The sequence below is a fragment of the Pelecanus crispus genome, chromosome 10, assembly GCF_030463565.1.
Source record: "Pelecanus crispus isolate bPelCri1 chromosome 10, bPelCri1.pri, whole genome shotgun sequence".
In the NCBI taxonomy this organism is placed as follows: Eukaryota; Metazoa; Chordata; class Aves; order Pelecaniformes; family Pelecanidae; genus Pelecanus; species Pelecanus crispus.
This window is the reverse complement of record NC_134652.1, coordinates 25,352,918-25,376,266: the sequence shown is the minus strand read 5'-3', so window position 1 is coordinate 25,376,266 and position 23,349 is coordinate 25,352,918. Positions and strand designations below refer to the sequence as shown.

Below are 23,349 nucleotides of genomic sequence, written 5' to 3'. Positions count from 1 at the left end.
CAGGAACGTAAAAGCTGGTTTTGGCAACATGACAAGGACTGCACTGCTTCAGACTGGAAAACATTTGTTTTCTGAACACAAAAACCAGATTATAATATTAATGGGTCAGGAATAACAAAAGTAAACACAATAGAAACAAAACAAAACAAAAAATCTGAAACCACCGCTGAATTCCAATAAACTACGTGAGATTAATGGCTCCAGTAGCATCTCTAAGCAGAAAGCATTATTAAGATCCTAAGATTTTAAGATCAAAATGGCTAACTACATCTCGTTTACAATTTCCAGATTTATGACAAAAATAAACACTTCATTTAAAGGCCACCAGACACACGAATTTTATGAAGATATAAGAACATTTTCAGCTTACTTGTACAATTGTCATCACTCCTGTAACAATGAGTATCTTTCTCCTCTTTGTTCTGCTCTTCCTCCTCCTCCTTCTCCTGTTTCTGCTGCCCAGGTTGATACTCAAAAGCTTTTCTAATCACAGGCTTCAAGTCATCATCTTCCCCATCGACCTCACAGGTAGGTTCCAGCTGCGGCATGGGACGCTCTTCATCCGAGTTATCAAATGGCTCATTCAACACCTCTGTTGTTTCTGAAATCGTCTCTGTTGTAACACTGCTATTAATCCTTCTGCGTTTACGGCCCCGTTTCTTTTTCAGTATGAAAGGTCTCTGAAAAATAATTCCACAAATATAAATCTTCCTACATTCCTGTTTGTTAGCTGACTTGACATAAACAAACACATTTGCGTAAAGCAAGTTTGCAATAATCTATTTACTCATAAAAAAAAAAAAAAACCACCTTACATGGCATCAAATTCAAATGTAGACAGAATCTAAAAGTAAAATGTCTAAACAGTTAAAATAGGTATGTATCTATACATGCACACAAACCTTTCTGTAGGTGAATATTAAGACTAGAATTTTCTTCATATTGCAGTGACTCTTGCTGCCTTCTGTCAAATAATATTCATAGCAATATTACAATAAATTGTACTTACACATTTTTCCTCTGTAGATTTATAATTTTCCAACAACCTTCACAGGTATCAAAGCTTATTCATCTACATTTCTGGTTTCTGCTCTTTTAGAAGTACGTATATAGAAAAATAGATAACAGCAAAGGAAGTGCACCTCAAGCTTCACACGGGCCTCAACAATACACTAAAAGAATCCTACAGTTGGCTGCTATAAAGAAAAAACTGTTTAACAGTTTACATTTCTATTATTATGCATTCTCACAGATTTATAGTCACTTTTAAGTTGCTCATCTGAACTATAAACAAAGGGACACTCCAATTCCCTAATTCTCACCAGAGACACCTAAATACATATGCTAAGGTGAGTGCTTTAAAATTTTGGGATGCTTAGTTTACTAATTTAAACCATTCAAACAGTTGATTTTTCAATGAAATTAGGAATTACATAAATACTGCAGTAACCAGAATTTAACATTTAAATCTCTTGGAAATTAGAAGAATACGGGTTAAAACCCCCTTTTGTTTTAACAGCATTTGCTTTTGAAAAAAACAGTATTCCCCTTTAAGGAGTTCCTATATTTAAAAACAGTAAGACGACAAACCCCACAAGCTGGACTCCATCTTAAAATGAAAAAAAGAACCACCATTAAAATATTGAACCAATACCAATGCCAAACAGCAGAGGGCAATCACTAGTTTAAAAATTAACAGGAAATTCTGATTTTTTGTGTCACCAGTATTTTACAGTTCTGTGAAAAATCCAAAAGATAAAAAATGGGATGGAGGGGAAAGAACAGAAGACAGGAGTTGTTCAGTGTCCAAACGATATAGAAAGGATTAAAACAGTTTAATAAATGTTCGTAAAAACCCAGATTGTTATTTCTATCATAAAAATTTGATTGAAATCGGAGATGAATGACTTTAAACCAAACCATTGAAGTAACACACCTTTCTTTTTATGGCCAGCGACTGTGGCTTTGTCAGCCGGGGAGGTGAACTTTGCTGATTCTCATCCCCGCCATCCTCCTCGCTGCTTTCCTTAGATTGCTCTGTGGATTGCCCTCGCTCCCCCACCACAGCCACACTTTCTGGAGATCGCAAATACTTATTTTTAGATTGTACTTTTGCGGGTGATTGCCTACTATTAGTTCTCGTGGAGAATATTTCTTGCTCTTCCTTTTCCCAGCAGCTAGCTTGTTCCATCAGACGCTCAGCCTGAAGGGTTGAGGTTAAAATAATGGGTCACTGAAACAGCATTTACTTAGCCATATCCTTTACGTTCAGCTGAAGAGTTACAATAAGTCAACCCTGATTAGCACTGTTGGCTAACCTAGCAACAACATTTCAGCTGAATCATCTAGTAGCTCCTTTACAACAGTTAGGATAACAAACCAAAGAAGATTGCATTTCATGGGATATTTAGCACTATTAATGATGCAGCGAATTGATTTAAGTCCTTTAGCACTACATTACATGCCCACTGACATGGATCACTTTGAGCAAGTTCATAACACAAAGAATCGATTGACACTGCAGCCCCTGAGCTCTGCACCAAATTTGATCTGATTACATGCTCTTCGACTACCTCAAGAGTGATAAATACAGCTTCATGACAAGTGATTCATGTTTTAAGTTTTCATATTCATCCCCGCAAAGTTACCATGTCTTGCTGCACAGCTTCCAAAAAATTGTGCGTTACAATAATATCATTAAGCAGCAGTCAAAGTTAAAACTGCTCTATTTAAGACAGCCTAATGTTGAATATTCAGAGTGATGAAATCCAAAGGAAGGGAAATTCAAATAAGAAGTTTCAGCTATTACCTCCTTTTCTGCTTCTCTCTCTTCTTCAGAAACTGCGGCATTAGAAACTAACAAAGGAGTCCATCTCAAGCTTTCAGGATCTACTTCATTGATACGTGGATTCGCTTTCAGTTTCTCCATATGACTTGAAATCAGCTTTTCCCTTCTAATAATTACAAATCTACAATCCAATAAACAGTAATTTATTTTATAAGTGATCACCTAAAACAACCTTCCTACAGTTTAAATCCTTTTGCACAATATAACCTGTGAAAATAGATGGGTAAATAAATGGATACATCAAACTAAAAATACCAGCTGACACACATAGATAACACGCTTACACTACTGAGTGTTTACTAAGAGGAAGTGAGGAAACAACAGTGTATGAAGTGAAAGCTCAATACTAAACATCACTAGGGCAACAGAGAGGAAAGTAAACATTTTGTAGTTGACTACTCTAAATCCATGCAAGACATTTAGTGTTGGCACTTCAGTCACCACCAGAACAGTTTCCATTTTAATATAACATACAAGCATAAATAGAAAACACTGTGGATCATCAAGTAGAGCAAGAAAGTTGTTAATATTACAACTGAAGATGGCAGGTAACTGGACAAGAAAGCAAGTTAGAAACAGAGGTTTTCTAATGAAGCATAAAAATGTACCTTAGTCCTATACTGATGCAGTAGACAACAACTCTCTAATTACAATGAAATGAAGTAGCATATCAAAAGTAGGTAAAGACTAACACAATAGCACAGTATGCTAATATACTAGCACATATCCCACCACAGTCTCCTGTTACAAAGAACTACACAATTTTAAACAAGAAAAAAAAAGTGTTTTGTTTTTTTTTTTTAAAGCAAGGATTTCAAATGCTGTAAAAATCAGGTAGGTTAAGTGACAACATTGCTTTTCAATGAGAGAATGCTTTTTAAAAAAAAATCAGATCCAGGTGAACCCTTTTCACAGAATTGTGACAAACTTCTACTTCACTACATGCAAGAAAAATTAAGAAAATGTAGGAAGTCATAAGAAGCCAGGCCTGATTACCAAGGTAAGTGTCTGGCAGGAATTTCAAAGATGAGATTTCTTTTCCTGGCTCAGCCAGTGACCTTCTGAATACCTTTAGCCAGGTCAGTTCATGTCCCTGTCTAAGCTTTACTACCTGTGAAAAAAGACTAACTGACCTTGTTCATAAAGTATTTTGAATGCTCTAGGTGAAAAAACGTTATTTTCTAACTGGGTGTCAGTATTCAGGGCCTATAATGATTTGTGACAGGGCAGAAGCTGCATAGAAGTAATGAATACATATTTGATTCTCCTTTAAAATGCATTTGTCCCATCAGGATGTCCATAAGCACCCCAGAAAGCTAAGGTTTTAATACAATGACAGCACTCCTCTTACTACTCTCATAACAATATCCTGTAAGCCAATCTCCTTTTTGAAGACTTGCATTCTTACTAGTTCAGAACTTACTAGTTTTGAACACTAGTGCTGGTGCACATAAAAGTTGCTGAGGCTGAGCTATTCCTGATGTTAATTTTATTTTTTGGCAACCCACTGTCTGTAAGGCAGTTTTGCTTAATTATAAAGTTTCTATAATCGGAATATCCAGAAAGAATTAAGAAGCTCTTCAGAAACACAAATACCATTGAAAGCCATTTAAGGCTTTTTATGAAAAAGAAGAGCCCAAACAACAAAAACAACCCACTTAAAATCTAAAGTATCAATCAGGATCATTAAGAAAGAAGATATTCACAAAACAGGAACTTACCTTCCCAGTGCACTAACTTTCTAACATTGATTTTAACACTAAATAGAAACTTTAAAAAGTCATTTGCATTCCCAGTACCTTGGGCAGGTGGATTTCATGTAGAGCTGATTTGATCCCATGGCTTGTGTGAATTCAGTAATGATTGAAAAAGGGGCTGTGGAGAAAGAGACTGCCACCCACAACCCCAAATTTTTCCCTCACTGGTATTGAAAGCAAGATATTTGCAAAGCAAGAGTTGGGAATTGTACTTACAGAAGATGATACTGAAAGAAACAAAATTCTTCACTGAAAATGTTTCAAGCTGGCCATACCCTTCTCATAACCATTAACATGAAAGAGGACCCAAAAGACCACCATTTGTTTAGGGAGAAAAACTCTTTATGTGAGACCCCATTAACAAGACCCGGCTGTACTGGCTTCTTCAGTCGGATGGTTATCATTCATTTTGAAGTCAGAATTTTACACAGACATTTTTCAAATCAACTGTTTTGTAAGCAGAGGAAGTGAATGTTTTGTCTCAATTTTTTTTTTTTTTTTTAAAAAAAAAAAAACAAGATTCACTGACCTATCTTCTCTTTTATCTATCATGCTATGTTGCTGCAGGGTTGTGGCAATATCATGTGGACACATTCCAGTAGCTCGACTCATTCCTTTGATGCTGATTTGTTTTTCATGGTGGCAGTTAAGGTATTCTAATATGACACTTTTCCAGTAAGCCAAATATGAGAGACGACCCAAATCAGACAATGGCTTTTCAGGGGATCCTGCTTGACCCTCTCTTCTAGAAAGTAAATAGCCTAGAAGGAAAAGAAACAGAATACCTTATTGAGATAATGAAACTAAAGAATTTTAACTGCCCCTTAAGAAAGTCAGTATTAATAGAAAGATCAGTGTGACTGAGTACATTATTGGTAACTCTTGCAATTAAAGAAATCCTATCCACAGAACAGATTGGTTTTCATCACTGTAGTGACATAGAAAAAGATTAAATCCCTGTAAGCGACTCAGACTTCACTGTTATGAGAATCAAACATTAACCAAAACCCCCCTTCTAATCATAAGGCAAGGAGGAAAGAAAAAGTCAACACATTTCAGAACAGGTCTCACCATACATGGTCTCATTTAGAACTACAACTGTCTGGCCTTTTGAGAAACTTTTACACCTGAGTTACATCACTGAAGTCAAGAATTTTCAGGACTCTCTAGAGGAAGTGTCATGGGTAAAATCAGTTAAGTCAGTTTTCTTCAAGAAGCCCCAGGTGACATAAGTTTTTGATTAAACAGTTAGCAGTTGTATTTCAGAGGTGACACTGAATTCACAAGTTGAATTACTAGGAGAATTACTTAGGAGAAATAATTAAAAAATAATCTCCCTTAATTCACATTTAAGAACATTCACATAATTCCAGTTTGCAGTCTTCAACACAGTAACCGCTCAGCTATTATACAATACACCACCTTCATTTTATATTCTACATATGTTGTAAGTCCTTTTTAACTCTCTTCAGCTTTAAAAAGCTTTCACAATTTAAAGTAGGACACACCTGCTTGGAGATTACAGAAGAAGTCTGGTATTTGCCACCATTAAAACTAATTCAGGAGAAAGAAAAAATAATACAATTAATAAAATGTATCCTTTCACAGTAATTCATCCCTCCATGACACATTCTGCACCATGCCTTTACAACACTACCAAAACATAGGCCTTCGACACCAGGCTTACAAAATGCTTATTCCACCATAAGCACGGACATCATGCTTATGGAATTACATTACTCAAAGACATTTGGAATCCACCAACATGTATGGTTCTTTTGCCTTCCAATATTCTTAAATACTTTTTGTACAGCCGTGTCACATTTGCTAAACAAATCCTCCTGACTTCTTCACAGTTTCTCCTCATGAAGTTAGCTATAAATTAGAAACATATGATTAACATCCAGCTTTGAGTGAAGCAGTGACTGTTTCCTAATTTTGCTGTATGCTCTACCATATCCAAACCCTACACACAGACATATATACTTCTCAATATATCTAAAAATATGAAATGCACACATACATACATTTATATTTACTCAGCCTGAAACAATGGTCTTCCCTTTTTCAGGGGCAATACAAAAGGTCCACAACAGAATTTGGAAAATACATATGTGCTGGTCACCATACTCTAACCTCCAGTTTGCATAAAAATGTTTACACAGAAAAGCAGACATCCTACTACATTCCAAGTGATCTGTAACAACATACATACTGAAATTAGTGTACCCTTCATATCTATTTGCATGATTTATGATAAAGTGCCAGAGCTTCAGGAGGAATACCATCCCACATCTGCCTAGTTCTACACATAGACGCCTACATCTGCATGGTACCACTGGAAACTCAGCAAGTGAATTTATTCTGTTTTACAGAAGAAACACTATCTTAAAACTGAAGAAAAGGAAGGTGGTTTATACTTGAAGTTGCAGCATATTACATTTTTTTATAACTAGGTAATACATCTTAGTACTACATATAACTGTTGTGGACAGGAAAAGCCAAACTTCACATTCAAAACCGGATTGCATCCTGGAGACTTTGAAGGTAAAAAGAATTGTTGTTTTACTTCCAACTGCACAAAAGGAGACCTATAGCATATAGTCTATTCTGCATAATTTTAGGCAAAGCTTCACTGGTGCCAAGAACAAATTTTGGATCAGCTTGTTTATAACATATAAAGACAAGCTTTATACTAAGATGTCATTGCCTATAGAAAAACATGCAAAACTGCAGCAGTATGAGTAGTGATAGAAGTCTCAACACAGGAAAAGAGAGGGAGCATAACCTAGATTTTTAAAATAAATCCATGAGGAGTACTTACAATTGCTTCAAGTAACTTTACAGTTCAACCTACCAACTTCACATTCAAGAAAACTTGGGCACTAGTAGAAAGTGTTTGTAGGCTGTTTGCAAGACCCGGGTTTCATTCTTGTATTTCACTATACTTTAAAATTTCCTTGACAAGAACTTTCCTCCTCCACTTCCATTTCCCTCATACATAACAGGGCTGTAACTATACTTTCTTGGTAAACATCTTACGAGGCTTAATACGAAACCACTATCAAGAGTTTGGAATCATTAGTTAGGCAACTACAAGTAGCTTTAAAGTTTTACCAGTATATTCTTGCCCATCGGATCCTTCCAATGGCTGGCGACTTTGAGACTAGTTCCTAGTGGTCATTTTCACATATTTTTACTCTACATTAAAGCAGTGAAACTTCACCTGCATGACAATAACACCTGTCAGTATTCTTCTACCATTCTACAATACAACCTATGCTTATCCAAGATATTCATGTTCTATAGGATCAGAAATACAAATCAGAGGTAACAGTCTTAGTTACATGTACCAAGCACTGAATGGAAAGTTTCTCTGAACAGATTTTTTATTTGAATGACATCTATTAATTAAACTTACCAAAGAGACACCAAATAATTGATCTAAGTTGCAGGTAAATAAAAAAAACCCCACTGATCTTGGTAGCTCGTGTATCTATCCTGAAGCATCTGAAATGAGTATAACATGTCCTTGTTAAACACCCCCAGTGTCATTGTGTCTACCTAATCTTAATAATGGATAGCCTCAAAGTGGAAAACTGAAAGAACTTTCTTAAGCTAGAACCCCCGATATGAGACTATGAACAACAGCAACATTCAGAGGACAAAATATAGCTCCTTCCCACCCACTGCCCAAGAGTAAACAAGTGAGACTGTATGTTACACAAAAAAACTTCCACAACAAAATGTAAGACCTAATCTAGAAAAACAAAGAGTTGTCTATCTTATCTTCTGGGCGTATGAGTGACAGTATCACAGAACTGAACAGCCAAGGTACCATTAATGATTTTTATTTCTTGCCTTATCTCCAGCCTTCATAGTGAAGCAACATGCCACATGCTATTTACAGCCTTTGATTTTTGTCATGCAAACCTCCCCAGAACCACTAAGGTTGTATCTTATTCAAGATTTAAAACAATTAGAAGAAATTCAATCTGAGAAAGGGAAAATTAGTATAAAATATATGTATTTTATGCGTTCAACACGAATTTAGGAGATAATCACATATTAAAACACACATTTAAAGGAATTAACTTGAGCAGTATCTTGTAATTTCAATCTACAGCATTCCTAGTATGTAACTCCCCTGAAATAGCTACAGCAGAGTCCACAACACACTTACATGAAAAAAGCTTTAATACATCTGTGTCAGTCTCAGTTAGTTAAATACTGATTTTGTTATGCTCATTTCTGCCTCTTAAAACAAATTAAACAGCGTGAGACCAGAGGTCCAGCTTGATAGTACCCTGTTCTGACAGTGGCCAACAGAAAAATCCAACGGACAGACTAAAACAGGCAACCACCTTGTGAAATTCACATGCAAACAGAATTAGTCTGGCTCTGTCCAAACAAATGGAACCCACCAGCTCTGTGTCATCCCCATACTTTTTGGGATTTTCTAAGAACTTGGTAAGATTTCTTAAGTATCGCTGTCTTTTGCAAGCAGCACAGAGTCCATCTTCCACCTCCATTCACTGTGTTCACTAGTACTAGTCTTTATTGTCATGTCCACTAATATGCCTGGTACTGACGTGAGGTGAACTGACTTGTATCTCCCTAGCTCTCTCCTGAAAATCTTCTAAAAATCAGGATTGTATCAGCCCCCTTTCAATCCTATGGCATGAAAACAGTTTTATGCATACTTCAACTTACAAACTGCCATAAGCAGCTATTTCATTACCAAGTCTCTTTTATCTCCAAATCCCCAAGACGCATCCTTCTTTCCCTGTCATACACACTTCCAAACTTCACTACCTTAGCTTTCTAATATTAAGCGCAAATCACTCCACAGTTTTAAATGAGGCAGATATGATTTAGCTTGAGACAGCTGAATTGAATTTTATTATCTAGTGAAGAAATACAGACTTGTCCCTTTGCTTTTAACATGGTAGCAAAGGCAGGCTAGCCCTCAAAGGTGCAATCTGCATCTCTGCCTTCTTACATAGAGGCCAGTGGCATAGGAAGAAGCAGCAAAGACACTAAACAATTGAACTGGTATACTGAGAAAGACCAAGTGAACAAACTAAAATTGACAGAACAAGTCCAATGAAGTCTGAAGATATTCTTAAAGGACTTTCCTGCAATGCGTGTGCTCTCTATACATGCTTTATATTCTACAGCAACAAACAAATCAATTTATCTTCTCATTTCTGATGAATGGTCAAAGAAAAGAGATCTAGCTAAAAAAAGTTCAGTTTCTTTGAGTGTGTTTAAGACTGACCACAATCATTATAAAGCCATTATTAGGTTTTCAAGTAAGCTAAGTAGTTTAACTTGATTCAAGTAAACCACAAAACTAAAAACCCCAGTCTTGTCCTCCCTTCCCTCCAGCCCATTTGCAACCTGGATGTAGGTGTCTGAATTACACTTGTTTGTGTGCACACAAGAGAGCATGGCCACACTGTGGCTCAGTTATACAAAGAGCTAGCTAAAACTGTGGTATGCATGTTGCACAGGATTGAATGACCACTTCATTAGTGGTTTCCTATTAATCTGAGAAGCAAGAGAACTTAGCTAATATGAAGGTTATGAAGAAGTATTTTTGATGTAATTACATTTACATATATTCCTACTTTTAAAAATAACTTTTGTATCCTGGAACAATCCTGGAAATGCTGTATTTTATATTAAATATAAAGATTACTTTGTTTAGCTTAAGAGTAAGCAACAGTCGGTTGGTTAGCATCCACACTTTGGAAAATAAATAATTGTAGCAGAGTAGGTTCTAAGAAGGTGAAATAGAGGGCTGTATTTGGCTTCTAAAGTAATATACCAGCCCTCTTTTCATGAGAGTATCACAACATCTCTGCAATTGCCAATGGGCAATACAATTGTGTATTTTATTGAAAATTCAACATAGCCAGAATACAATCCACCCACAACATTCCAAGGCAGTTTCAATGCAATCTGCTCCAGAAGATGCCACCAGCTGAACGAATCTCTAGTATCATCTCCTGTGTTCTACTGTCCACGTGCTCCCTTAACAGAGCATCTGAGAGATCAACCTCACCACATGCAATAGACACTGTGCCATATACAATGGACACTGTGCTGATCTAACACAATTCCTCCACCCCTTGAACTTCACTACTTACAGGAAGGCAGGTTTTTTTGAGAACAGTGCCAGAAAGAGATGCACTCCAACTCTTGTGAGGACATCATGTATGTTGTTTAATTACTGTTCTGAAAAGATCTTTTACCTCACTGCATCGCATTGCAATGCACTCCACTGTATTCAGCAGAAACAGATAGAATCAGCAAAACCTTGCCTGAATGGCAAATAGAGTACTGAATCTCATTCTGTACCTGGACAAGTGCTTACAAATTGCAGTTCCTTTCTCATACACTACTAGCAACAAATCCATGTATTTGTTTTTCACTTATGCACGTTAAAAGTTAAAATAGAGTCTTCAAAATGGACCCTGAAGGTAGGGATTCATGAGTCCTACATTTCAGCTAGGATAGATTTTTTTTGTTTGCTACAAAAAGCTGGAAATAATAGTTCATACTGAGAAATTTAAAAGAAATTTATCTGAGACTCTGTGACCTAGGAAACAGTTCTAGGTATCAATCATATAGCACACTGGAGATAAAACACAGTTCTGATCTTATTTAAGAAGTCATGTTCAATATAACTTTCTAGGAAATCAATAATAATAATCTCACCAAATAGAAAGGTTACAAACACTAGTGAAGAAAGTCTGTTATGTTCTTGTAACTGAGACAGAACTCAGTTTACAGAAAACTAAAAAGACGAACATCTTAAAATTTGGATGTGTACTACCACAGTATTCCCGAGTCCTCATCTTGGATCATCCTAGCTGTTCCAGAGAACACAACTCTTCACTCAAATTTTGCAATTCAAACTTAGATCTTCACTTTTTTTTAAAATCACCTGCAGATTAGATTGGCCTTTACCTTAAAGAAAAGCTGCAGTCAAATGCAGTGTTTCTTTCAAAAACAGAACCAGTGGTGGTAGTTTAATGCAAGAAAAGAAGCAGAGCTTTGCTTCACTGCAAACACCCATCACAGAGAAATGTTTACATCATAATTCTGTGAATGTGGAGGGATGAAACATCAATAAACATAACACACAAAGCTCTTGAATAAGAGCAACTCTTACAGAGCACAAGAACAGTACAGAAAATGCAATGTAGCAGAGGTCCCTAGGTTAGAATAACTTCTAAGAGTCTTCCATCAGTAACCCTGCCACTATAATCTACTGGACTTTGAAAAGCAGTGGACTTGGCAAATAGGAAATCTTTATTCTGTTCAGCAGCATTTCATCAAGACAGTTTCCTTTTGTGCTTTTTAGGCTATCACCTTCCATGCTTCCTAGTAAAATTGCTTGATCGTCATCATGGTATCTTGCTTCACAAAGGAAAATTTCTATTGTGAACCTTTACTTCATTTACATGCAAGAAAAAGACTCTCCAGCTTTTTAGAGTACAAAGGATCAAAACTTAAGAGAAATATCATTGCAAAAGCATTCATTTATAGCTTATGCATTGAAATAGCCACAAAACAGATGACACTATATTATCGCATCTGAATATTCTTCCAAACATTTTTAAACCCAGCAAGTCATATGGTATTCTTGTAATAGGTAATGACTGAGAATCAGGGTGGGGAGTAAGCCATATGAAGAACCAAATTCAAATCTATTAACCTTGGCTTCCAAAATTAAGTCTCTTTTGCCACTGTAATTTGCCTCACAGTAAAACACAAAAGCACACTTAAACAGTTCCAAACTTGCTCAAGCTTTGCCTGCTTTTTAAAAACAGGTTTCAACTCAAACAGGAGTGACAGAGCTTAGAACAACTGTCAGGTTGTCAGCTCGCTCAGAGTCATGAAACAGCTACTGAGCTGCTACAACATACAGCATGTCATAATAAGGTAAACTGTCACCAGCTTCAGTTTGCCTACGAGACATGTCATCTGTATGTACTGGTATTCAGCAGCTGAGTTGTAAATGGCTTAACTGCCTGTGAATCAAGGACAAGACAGACAACAAAGACAGAAGCACTGCTGCCATTCTAAGGGATATGCTTGCTCTCCAGCTGTGTGTTAAGGTCACTGCAATGAAATTAATTTGAACAGCTACATAGAATTGCTGTCAATGCACAACTAAACTCCATTTTATCTTTCTGAACCTGTTCAGCTATACTAACAATAGTAGTACGTCACTGATCCTGTAAACAGGCTTGAAGAAAGCTGCCAGTGTTGAGTACCCCATCATCAAGACCAGTTCAAAAAGCATCTATGCAACACAGCACTTAAGTAACAGCCTGTTGACAGCACTTTACTTCCAACTTCCTAAAGTTTACTTCCAAAGTACGTTCTCCTACCATGAGCTAATCTAATGCTAACAGCAGAAGTTTCAGAAGACAGCATATGTAGAAATACCTGCAGACAGAATTTATACAGATCCTTAGCATTTGTTATGTGACTTATACCAAGTCAAATGCCCTATAATCTTTGTAGTATCATGATGATACAAATCCATTTATTTCACTCATTGCTGTAGTTGTCCACTCTTCCTTGTCTTTTTTGAAGATGCAGGTAACATTTGACACCTTCCAGTTACTGAGTATGTTCCCTAATTGCCATGACTTGTCAAAGATGATAGGGAGAGGTCTCACAATCATGTCAGCCAGTATCCCTGGGTGAATCTCACTTGGTCCTATGAGTCTGTGTATGTCCGTTTTACTTAAGTACTCTGTAACTTGATCTTCCTCTACCATGGATGGCATCTCTCTCTGCTCCTTAAATTCTGCCACACCTGAGAACAGGCCCTGTCAGTGAAAGCCAAGGCAAAGAAAGTACTGAGTACAGATCACTCCCGAGATCCCCACTGCACCCCCATGTTGTCACACAATGCCTACTCCATTCAGCAGCAGGGCCATGTTCTGCTTGCTCTCCCTTTGGCTGCCCACATACTTGTGAAAGCTCCCCTGTTGCTCTCCACATCCCTTAGTTTCAACTCCAAACAAGCTTTGGCTTAATTCCATTCCTGCACATGTAAGCAATACCAGTAGCTTTTGTAGACCTCATTTTTGCTCAAGTCAGGAGCTCTTCCTGCAGCCTAGCAGGCTTACCGTCATGCCTGCTACTTTCATGAACATTAGAATGAGTCTTTTTTGCAGTTTGAAGAAACTGTCTCTCGAGATCAATGTGTCCTGTGCTCCTTTGCCCTTCACAGCAACTGCTTACAGGACACCACTTACCAGTTCTCTAAACAAGGTAAAATTCTGGGCCTTAGTCTGCTAGTTGCCCTCCTCACTTCTCTCAGGACCTGAAACCTTACTATCTCATGGCCACTACAGCCTGGGCTGCCACTATTACTTCCCTGATCAATTCCTCTTTATTTGCGAGTAGCAGATCCAGCAAAGCATTTTCCCTAGCTGGTCCTTCCAAAATCTGTGCCAAAATATTGTCCCAAACACCCTGCAAAAATCTGCTGGATTGCTTGTATCCTGCTGTGCTGCGCTTCCAGCAAAGTGTTTCAAGTAGCCCTCGAGAACAAGGGCCTTCCACTAGCAGATGTCATCCAGTTGCTTGGAAGGTTCATCCTCTTCCTTCTGTGATCAGGCTATAACAAATGCCCACCACAGTATTCATAATTGCTGCCCTATCCTCTGATTCTGAGGCATACGGATTTGACAGGCCTATAACCCATCCCATAACAGAGCTCCATGCTTCCAAGTCACTCCTGTGTGTAGAGCACAACCTCCCTTCCTTGGCTTCCCTGTCTGTCCTTCCTGAAAAGACTGTCATCCATCTATTGCAGCACTCCAGTCTTCTGAGCCACCCCACTGCACCTCTGGAACCCAATGAGGTTATAGCTCTGTGACAGAGCAGAGTCTTCTAATTCCTCCTTTTTGTCTTTAGGACTTGAGAAATTGGAATAATGGGATCTCAAACGCAGTGTGAGAGGGATCCCCTCCCCTGCCCAACCCAATCAGATTGTCTCTTGCAAACACCACTCCCCAGGAAGCCCGAAACCTGGATGGCTACTTATTCCCCTAGAAGTCCTGTCCAAGTTAGTTTCTGATGTGCCAGTGTGGTCATTCCAACTGGTGCCTGTGACACATCACCATCATGGTTGTGTCAACTCCAAACAGCTCTCTGGACCCTCAGGACACCCCAATTCTGGGTTAACTGTTCCATTAAACTGCCAGGTTTGCACGTCTTGGTCATTGGTGCTATTGATGTGTTTGTTAAGTAAAAAGAGGGACACAAGGTCTACTCCACCTCACTTCAAGACTTCCTACTTAACAAGCAACTTCACCTGCTTGGCTTTGGGTTCCCAAACAGAGTTCAATCACCTTCTGAACTAAGGATCCACCAACATGCTCAAAATGCTCATGCTGAATTAGGAACCAAGTTAGTTGTACACAAACTTATTTCTCCTTAACCACTGTCACGCAGCTCTAAAATGCAGTATCTTTTTCCATTTCCTACCATTTAGTCTGAATATTGCTTAGTACAAGAAACTAATACAAATATTCTATCATATTTTACAGTGTACCGAGTTTACAGCAAAGGTCACTCACTGCATTCGTATGTTTTTCTACCGTTATGAAAAAGTGAAAAAAATACTTTAAACAAGTATGGGTCTCCATGAAGTGTTAAGATAGACAATTACAGGAAACTTGTATTCTCCTGTTATTTAGGATTCATCTTGGAGAGCACTTCTATGATCTTGTATCCAAAGGTTGGGGAAGGTTCAACACTGTTGTCATTTTTTTGTATTAACACTGTAGATGCCTTTCTGCCCATTTTAAACACTATTTTCCTGTCAGGAAGTATCATATCTAGCATTAATATGTCCTGTAAACTATATATAGTTGCAGCCGTTTAAACAGCAGATTACAAAGTCACAGGTATTTCAACTAATCGCTTGGTCCAGAGCAATTACACAACGAACAGGAACATTTGGACCTCAAATGCATATTGCACCTCTGCACCAGCTGTACACATTAACTGCACTGAGAAATTAATGCTATGCTAGCATTCTGGACTTCCGTCTGATTTATAAGGATAATAGCTTTTCCTCATGAATTGTATAGCTTAAACCTGCCAATCTCAGGTTCATAGTTATGCATGCACACCACAATCACACATACAAACATTTACACACGCTTCCACACATAGCAAAGGTATCCCAAAACCACTGAACTAACTCTCATAACATAAGACAGAATCAAGTTACTTATGAAAGCTTTCCAGATACACGCTTGCACTGCTGAAAACCCTGAGCAGACAGGAGAGCCACAACAAAAATCAAACGACTGCCAGAAGTTGGAAACAACTTGAGATCTACTTCTCAGAGGCCCCTAGTCATAAAAATGGAGCCTTTCTGAAAGTCGTAAGCAACAGTTTGTGCTCAAAAGATTGCCCTTATGTAATCAGCACTGTTCAACTTCTATTTATATCTTGTTAATATTTGTGTCAGAAGAAAACATATTCATAAGAATCTATGCAGAACAAAAGAACCAAGCAGTGAACTATTTGCCCTTGCATGTTCTTCTCAGTCTCTTTAAAGGCCAGCCCCCACAAATGAATTACTAGACTCACATAGATGGAATCAAGCACTTTTCCATTAAACTTTGTTTTGTTTGAAACATAACCAAGTAAAATAAGTCCTTTAATGTGGAAAGGAAGAACTCGTAAGTTTTCATGCAATGTTCTGCATCAAACCAGCGATCTGAAAAAAACAGCAAGTGCTAGTAACTGTTTTTATAATACACCAGTATCGAAAGGAAAGATTTTCCTCAAACCAGCATTTCAAGTTATCTTAAGAGACCTCCTTTTGTCTTATAAGGCATCGAATACTTTGTTTTGAAATTATATGAACCAGTTATGAAGACCCAGGTTCAAAAGGGCAGTCAGAAAAATCAAAACAGCTGAGTATTCAGACAGGACAGCTCAATGCAGTTAGGTCAGCTCAGCATTCCAAGTTCAGAGGTATGACCATGAGTGGAAAGCAGAAATAGGCAAGGTGAAAGTGTGAGCTTATTAAGACTTAAGATTCCTAAAACTGTAATACATGTTACCCTTTTTTTCCATAACTATTCTGTGTGCCTCTGAACTGTTCTTATCTATGTCAACGGGAGGAAGGTCAAAGATAGAGGACCTTAAATACATGTTAGTACCCTCTTTGAAAGCACTTTTGAGGCAGCTTCAAAGGACCCCAATGACAAGATCCACACAAACACTATAAAAAAAAAAAAAGAAAGACTAGCTGTAACTTGAGATGCTTAGATCAGTGAACAACCTGCTACATTCTCTTTTCTTCTTTGTCTGGTTAAAGAAAAGCTTTCTTCATGATGAACAGAGTAAGCCTAAGATTCTTTCATTATTGTTACAAGAAATAATGCCAGCTCTCATTCCTCTCCACATCCTCAAGTAAACTCAACACAGGGGGCCCAAAACCTTTAGTTCCTTTATAGAAAGCTTCACAGAAGAGGTTAGGGCTAAACAAATGCCCTTCATGAAGGGAAGGAAAGGTAAAGATGACTGCATTACAGTCAGACCAACAAAAGGCACCCTTTGAGTGAATTAATTGGCTAACACTTATTTTACCTGTGCCAATTGCCAGTAAACCCCTTGAGTGGACATTCTGTGTACAAAGTGGACTACTTATAAGCAGAGTGAAAGCATAACCAAGAGAAAAGGAATTGAAGTACCCTTAAAAGCAAGACTTGCACGCACAGAGGGCGTCAGTCCTGACTACCGATCAGATGAATAAATTTGGCAGTAGGTTAAGTAGTTTAGAAGATCATTAACAAGGCTGGATTGTTCTCAATTTTATAAGCAATGTTTTAAGTTATTATTTAAATTTACATTTTTTAATTATTAAATAAGTGACCCTGAACAGTAAATTGTTTACACAACTGTAACTGCTGAATGAGTTTCCTTTAGGAACTGCCATTACCTTCTGGTGTTTAATGTTGACAACACATGAATACCATTGTTAAAAATATATCAAACATGCTCATTAAAAAATACTACCTGTTTGCCTTCTTATAGGCTCTATGTACTCCTACAAGACTCAATTGACAAGACAGGAAGATGGACATAGGTGGCTATGCCTAATAGAACAAGTGAACTGAATATGCCCAGAACCTTTACACGGCACTGAGGCCAACCAGCACAGACAGATGGCATCCATACTATTAAGCACTGACTCTCAGCTAGAGTGTTAACATGGCTGTTAACATAATTGTCCCAGATTCGTGGCTCAGGAAAATTGTTATCACACTTGGGAAGTGACAGGTGCCCTGGACCAAAACCGTACCAGGGATGGTTTTAACAGTTTTAGAGTAGATAACCAAGTTCCAGAGCTCAAGAGCTTTTCCTATCATTGTTTTATTCATAGCTACAAAACATAGCCTAGTAGTACTAAAGAACATGAACAAAAGTGATATGCAGAGTAAATACTAAGAAATCAAAAGGCACATTTAGGAAATCACTGCAAATACTGTATTTGCTCAGGTAAGTGGTCAAAACACATACTTTGTAAGACACAACAGAAGATGCGAACTATGTTTTTGTCTTACATGAGCAGCAAAACATCATTGCTGTTCATTTGCTCTACTAAAGCATGATGCAGAACAAGGAATTAACCAAGTAAGATTTAAAAGAAAGAACCAACAGATGAAGGAGGTTATTAGGGAATCTCATGCCGATACCTAGTTTAGATTTAAAAAGTGCACATTATCTACCAAGCACTGAACACAAAAACCCATCTATTACAGCACACTTCAAAAAGCTAAGCCCATGACATGGCAATCTGCTAAATATCTACTGTTACAGCAGTAAACAAACAAACAAAAATTTCTTTATGAGAACACAGAACAGCCTGACAGAAACGATGGCACTGGAAAAGACAGACATCTGGTAAGAAAGCCACAAGGTTATCTCATTGAGGTGAGATGTCTCACTGTGCCTCAACAACAGGGCAACAGGCTACAAAATAGCCACTTTGTCCACTGACTTGCTGCAAAAGAATGACACTCTGCAGTCAAAAGTAGAAATTCCTGATCATTAAAGATGCACTACTTAATTAAGATCTGTTTTCAGCCACCAGTCTTCAGCAGATGGCTTCTCTTGTTCACTAATGCCCTATAAAGACAGCTTTGTCCAACAAACATTTGTTTTCATTGTTACCATGTTTGGCCTTGCCTTTTAGCTGTTTTCAATGCTATCTTGAAATAAAGATGCTCTTCAGTTTAAACAGTCTTAGCTTCTGTATCTGAAGTGACATGCCTGATTTCTTTTGCAGTTCTGATAAATGCACAGTGTCTTGAAGCTATATAAAAGCGATGCCAAGAAATCCCAAGAGGCTGATTTTCTTGGAATAATCTTAAGTCAACAAAGCTTGATTCAAAATCCATCTTTATTCCCCCCTCATCTAAATCTCAGCTTGACAGAATGTTCCTTATTAGTTACTTAGGAGAGGCCAAACCCATGCCTTCAGGTCAGCAACATAATCAATCATCAAGAAAAGAACACAAAATAACCAGCAGCATTCAGGCTCACTCACAAATTCACAGCTCTCACAGACAGACACTTTCAACTCCTTCTTAAAGAAGAAAAAAGGCAGGTAATTCATCCTTTCATTTGGACACAATACATCTGTAAACACACCCAAAAAAATGACCAGAAGACTGACAGAGTGTTCTGTATTGGCATACACAAGTGAAGTCAGTCAGTTGTAAAAAAAACACCAGAATGATTCAATATGGGCCACCACAGGTAATAAATAACACAGGCATGGTTTACACAGATGCTTAAATCTGTGGCGTTGACTTCATAAGCACAGCTTCAAAATACATTTTTCCAATAAAGCCTATTAAAAAAAAAACAAACCTGTTTCTCTCCACCCTCAGACTCTCATTCTCACCCTCCATTGTTTGCCACATCCTCAGCAGTAACAAAACAGTTCTTTTGGGATTGTAATGTGAGAAAGGGAATGCTGAAATGCTCTTGGTTAAAATAAATTTTGTCATTAAAAAAAAAAATCCCACTTCATCCCCATCTCAATTCTGTTTACAGAGCATAGCAAAGTATAACTGTAAGCAACTTTTTTTTTTTAAAGTGTGTTTATTCCTAGATAATCTTTCTGCTATATTTCAGTATTTCTTACAGCTTTTGTAAAGCATCTTAACGCCAGACTTTGGAAAAGAACAGTGTAAGGGTGTTTACAGAAAGAGTTCCTCATTCCACAGGCACCTTCTTTTTTAAATGTTATTTCTACTTCATATCCAGATTTGATTAAAGTAATTATACATTAAAGAAACATTCCTTCTGATTTTTCTGAAGTAATTTTTCCAAAATATTACTTTCTGGGCAATGCGTTATTTCCCATGACCAAATTAAGGGCTTTAGACTATCAGTTCTATATAAAAACATACCAAAGAAGTAGATCCAACCACTTACAGCCCACTGCAACTTGGGTCTAGCTCTAAACAGCAGGCAGGTATCAGAAGTGGTTCCCAGCAGTTCCATAAGCATACCAGAACTTACATGCCATACGTGTGAACACACTTCCTCTGATCTCTCCTAACAGATTTGCTCCATTACAGTATCCACCTTTACCTTTTTCTTTTCCCCTAGTCTGCTTTGTTTTCCAGAAGTTAATTTATGAATTAGTATAAAGAACGCAAGTTTTCTCAGTTCAAGATCTGTGCCTTGTTTCCAGCTGAATACAGAGTTTTAAATCAGTTACCCCCGCCCCCGCAACCTGTTACTACAGGGCAAGTCTACACAGCTACTTAAAACAACACAAGCTAAGGCTACACAGCAAAGACATTTCATTAATTCATCATAATCAGGAAGAAAACTGTATGTCCTTTCATTACTTCTGCCCTCTTTTGCCCTTTTAGTGCTTCCGTTAATAGTCTGTCACTGTTCCTGTGTTCAAGTGATCTTCAGAGAAGAAACAACACCATTTCCATACTGTAATGGTTTTGCTCACATGTCTCATTCCAGCTTCCTACCAAAAAATGAAAGTAAATTTGTCACCTTTCCCAAGGCTCTTCCTCTACTGACATAATACTTTCTGAGCGCCACTGTAAAAAAACTCAGGCAGCATTTTTACTCTATTCTGCCACTTAATTCCAATACATTTATTGTATTTGAAACAAGTTACTCATCTTCAAAACAGGGATGACTTTCTCAAATGGTGGTATCATCCATCAGCCGTATGTTGCCCTAAATGACAGGCCACACGTTAGTCCATTACTAGTTTCAAGTTTTGTTCAACCCGATCTTCTTTTTTGGATGACTGCACAAACCTGGTGGTTCACAAAAAGTCATCACTTTTCAGGTTTCCACAGAAGAGTAACCTCATTTGCTGTTAAAGCAGAAAGCCTAGAAACACTATAGCAGGACTCAGAGATAAGAAAGTTATGAAATCAATCTTTTGGCACAGCAACATTTCTAAACCTTCTTAATATACCAAACACCACAAAGCCAGTGTGGAAGATGGAAATAGAAGAAGAGCTCACTGTCCAAACTGCAACTAGCCATGAAAAGCTCAACCCTGACTCCTTCTGAAGACACTGCAAAAACCAAAGACATAGTAATGGGCATGAGTGAGAAAACTAGGCCCAGAATTGTCTAAAAGAAATTATTTTTTTCAATCAAAAATAAACTTTTGTCTGTATCAGAAGACAGAGCTTTTGAAGTATTGGAGCCATAAGGAAGTCCGAAATCACTAGTTGATCCTAGGACAGAAAATGCTGTTTGAATTGAGCATATTCAGAAAGAAGTAGTTTTATTTTTGAATTATATTCATGTTTTTCTTCAAGCTTAGCAGAAACCACACTTCCTCCCTTTCACAGAAAAACTGATTTTACAGGCTAGACCACCTTCTTTACCAAACTTATAGGGAGAACAAAATTGCACTAAAGACCAGAAGGAAAATCTTATACTCTTCACAATCTCCTTTAATTCTGCCTGAAGACTATCCTAGGTTTCATGCAATGCATTTTTTCCAGCTTGTTTCAAAACTGTCTCAAAACTGCTAGCAATAAGAAATAAACCCACTATCAATACAGGTCTACGTTATGTGTCGATGCTTGCAGGACAGCTTTTGTGCCTAAAGTAATTGCCTGGACTCAATCCACGATTCTTACCACTTCTGCATGACTGAGCCCTAAGCAATGAAGATCTTCCATATTTGCATCGAGAGATGCAGATCTTCTGAAACAAGTGCAAACTGGAAAGAATTCAAGAATGCATTTTACAAAGATACTCATCCTTTGTTTGGCTATTCACTGCTCCATCACCATCCTTTAATTCTCAATGAAAGTGCATACAGGATCATTACGTGATCTGGATTTAACAAACAGGATATCTGTCCTTACTCCCCACCCACTTTTAGCCCAGAATATTTTAGTGATTCAGCTTTTGCCGTAAACAGTTGCATGTGGACAAGTGATTGTAGGAATTTGCAGTGGAGAAGACAGGACTAGAACTGAGATCAAAGAAACAGGCTGTAGTTCCACATCTTCAGTCAAGTTCTTCAAAGCTGTAAACGGCAAATAAACACTCCACCCCACTAAATCTTGTTCACAGGCCTTTGCTGAGCCATTTCCTATTGAGTAGCAATGTAGGCTAATCAATGTTGCCACTAACCAGTCTGACTGAGCAAAAAAGTGGATCTTTCTCTCTCAGTTACCAATTTATAAATATCGGTAACAATACTGACCTCCTTCATTAATTGCTCTGATGCTTAACTCAATAAAAATATTTAGGAGGAACTTTTCATTAACAGTTTATTTTTCCTTTACTTGTAGAGCCATTTATTTTGTTCCTCTCATCCCCTGGTAACTTGCCTTTCCTCGTGTTATACATTAGCAGTTGCACACGTGCTGCTACTGCCAGTACTCTGCTGCTTCTGCAAATCAGGACTTGAAGATTTATTCACCTGTTTGAATGGAACAAGAAGAAAAATACTTGACCAAGAAACAGATACCAGATTTGGGGAAATGAGCAAACAAGGACATTTAACAGACCTGCTCTTCCTACACCAGCATACAACTCCTCAAGTAATATAAATTCTGTTTGTTTCTTCCACTACCAGGCTGGAATTGTCTTTCCCTGTCATGGTCTCTTAACAAAGAAACTGAGCTACACATCCCAGAAGGGAATCAGGGGTTAGTTCAAGCTAATGGGAAAAAAAAAGCCATTAAAAGTTGCATGCAATAAATTATACAAAAGGTCAAAAAGTCAGTACCAACTTTCCCAAACATACAGACAAGTGTAACAAAAAAACCCCACACACCCAAAACAAAACAAAGAACACATGTAGCCCAAATAGACTCCCAGCATCATTAAAACAGGTTTCCTCTCTTAGGCAAGAATAATCATTTGACAATGAACACATAAACCAAAAGGAAAGAAGGAGTTCTGAAGGGAAGGAAGAAACTGCTACACTCAACTGGACCAGAAACACCCTCAAGATAAACAACAAGAAACACCATCAAGGACTTTACTCCTCAGCATTGAACCCAGTTGTTACTGTGATGCAAATGAACCATCAAATGTACTAGCCAGCACAGTTGGAAAGGTTTATCCTAATATTGCCACGTGCATTTTTTTTCCTCCAACTGCTGCTGGGCCTCCAGCACTGAATTTGCAATCCAGTAAGCAGAAATATGGGACTGTGAT

The 23,349-nt window shown here is 37.8% G+C and overlaps 1 protein-coding gene across 1 annotated transcript in view; it reads right to left on the bottom strand.

Moving 5' to 3' along the window:
* KAT6B (lysine acetyltransferase 6B) overlaps positions 1–23,349 on the bottom strand; it is a 112,355-nt gene that overhangs the window by 4,069 nt on the left and 84,937 nt on the right. The window contains exons 12-15 of the mRNA XM_075717609.1: positions 5,135–5,366; positions 2,810–2,969; positions 1,937–2,203; positions 371–680 (exon numbers count right to left, since the gene is read on the bottom strand). Of these exons, the coding sequence (XP_075573724.1) occupies positions 371–680; positions 1,937–2,203; positions 2,810–2,969; positions 5,135–5,366 (969 nt within the window). The remainder of the gene's footprint in view (positions 1–370; positions 681–1,936; positions 2,204–2,809; positions 2,970–5,134; positions 5,367–23,349) is intronic.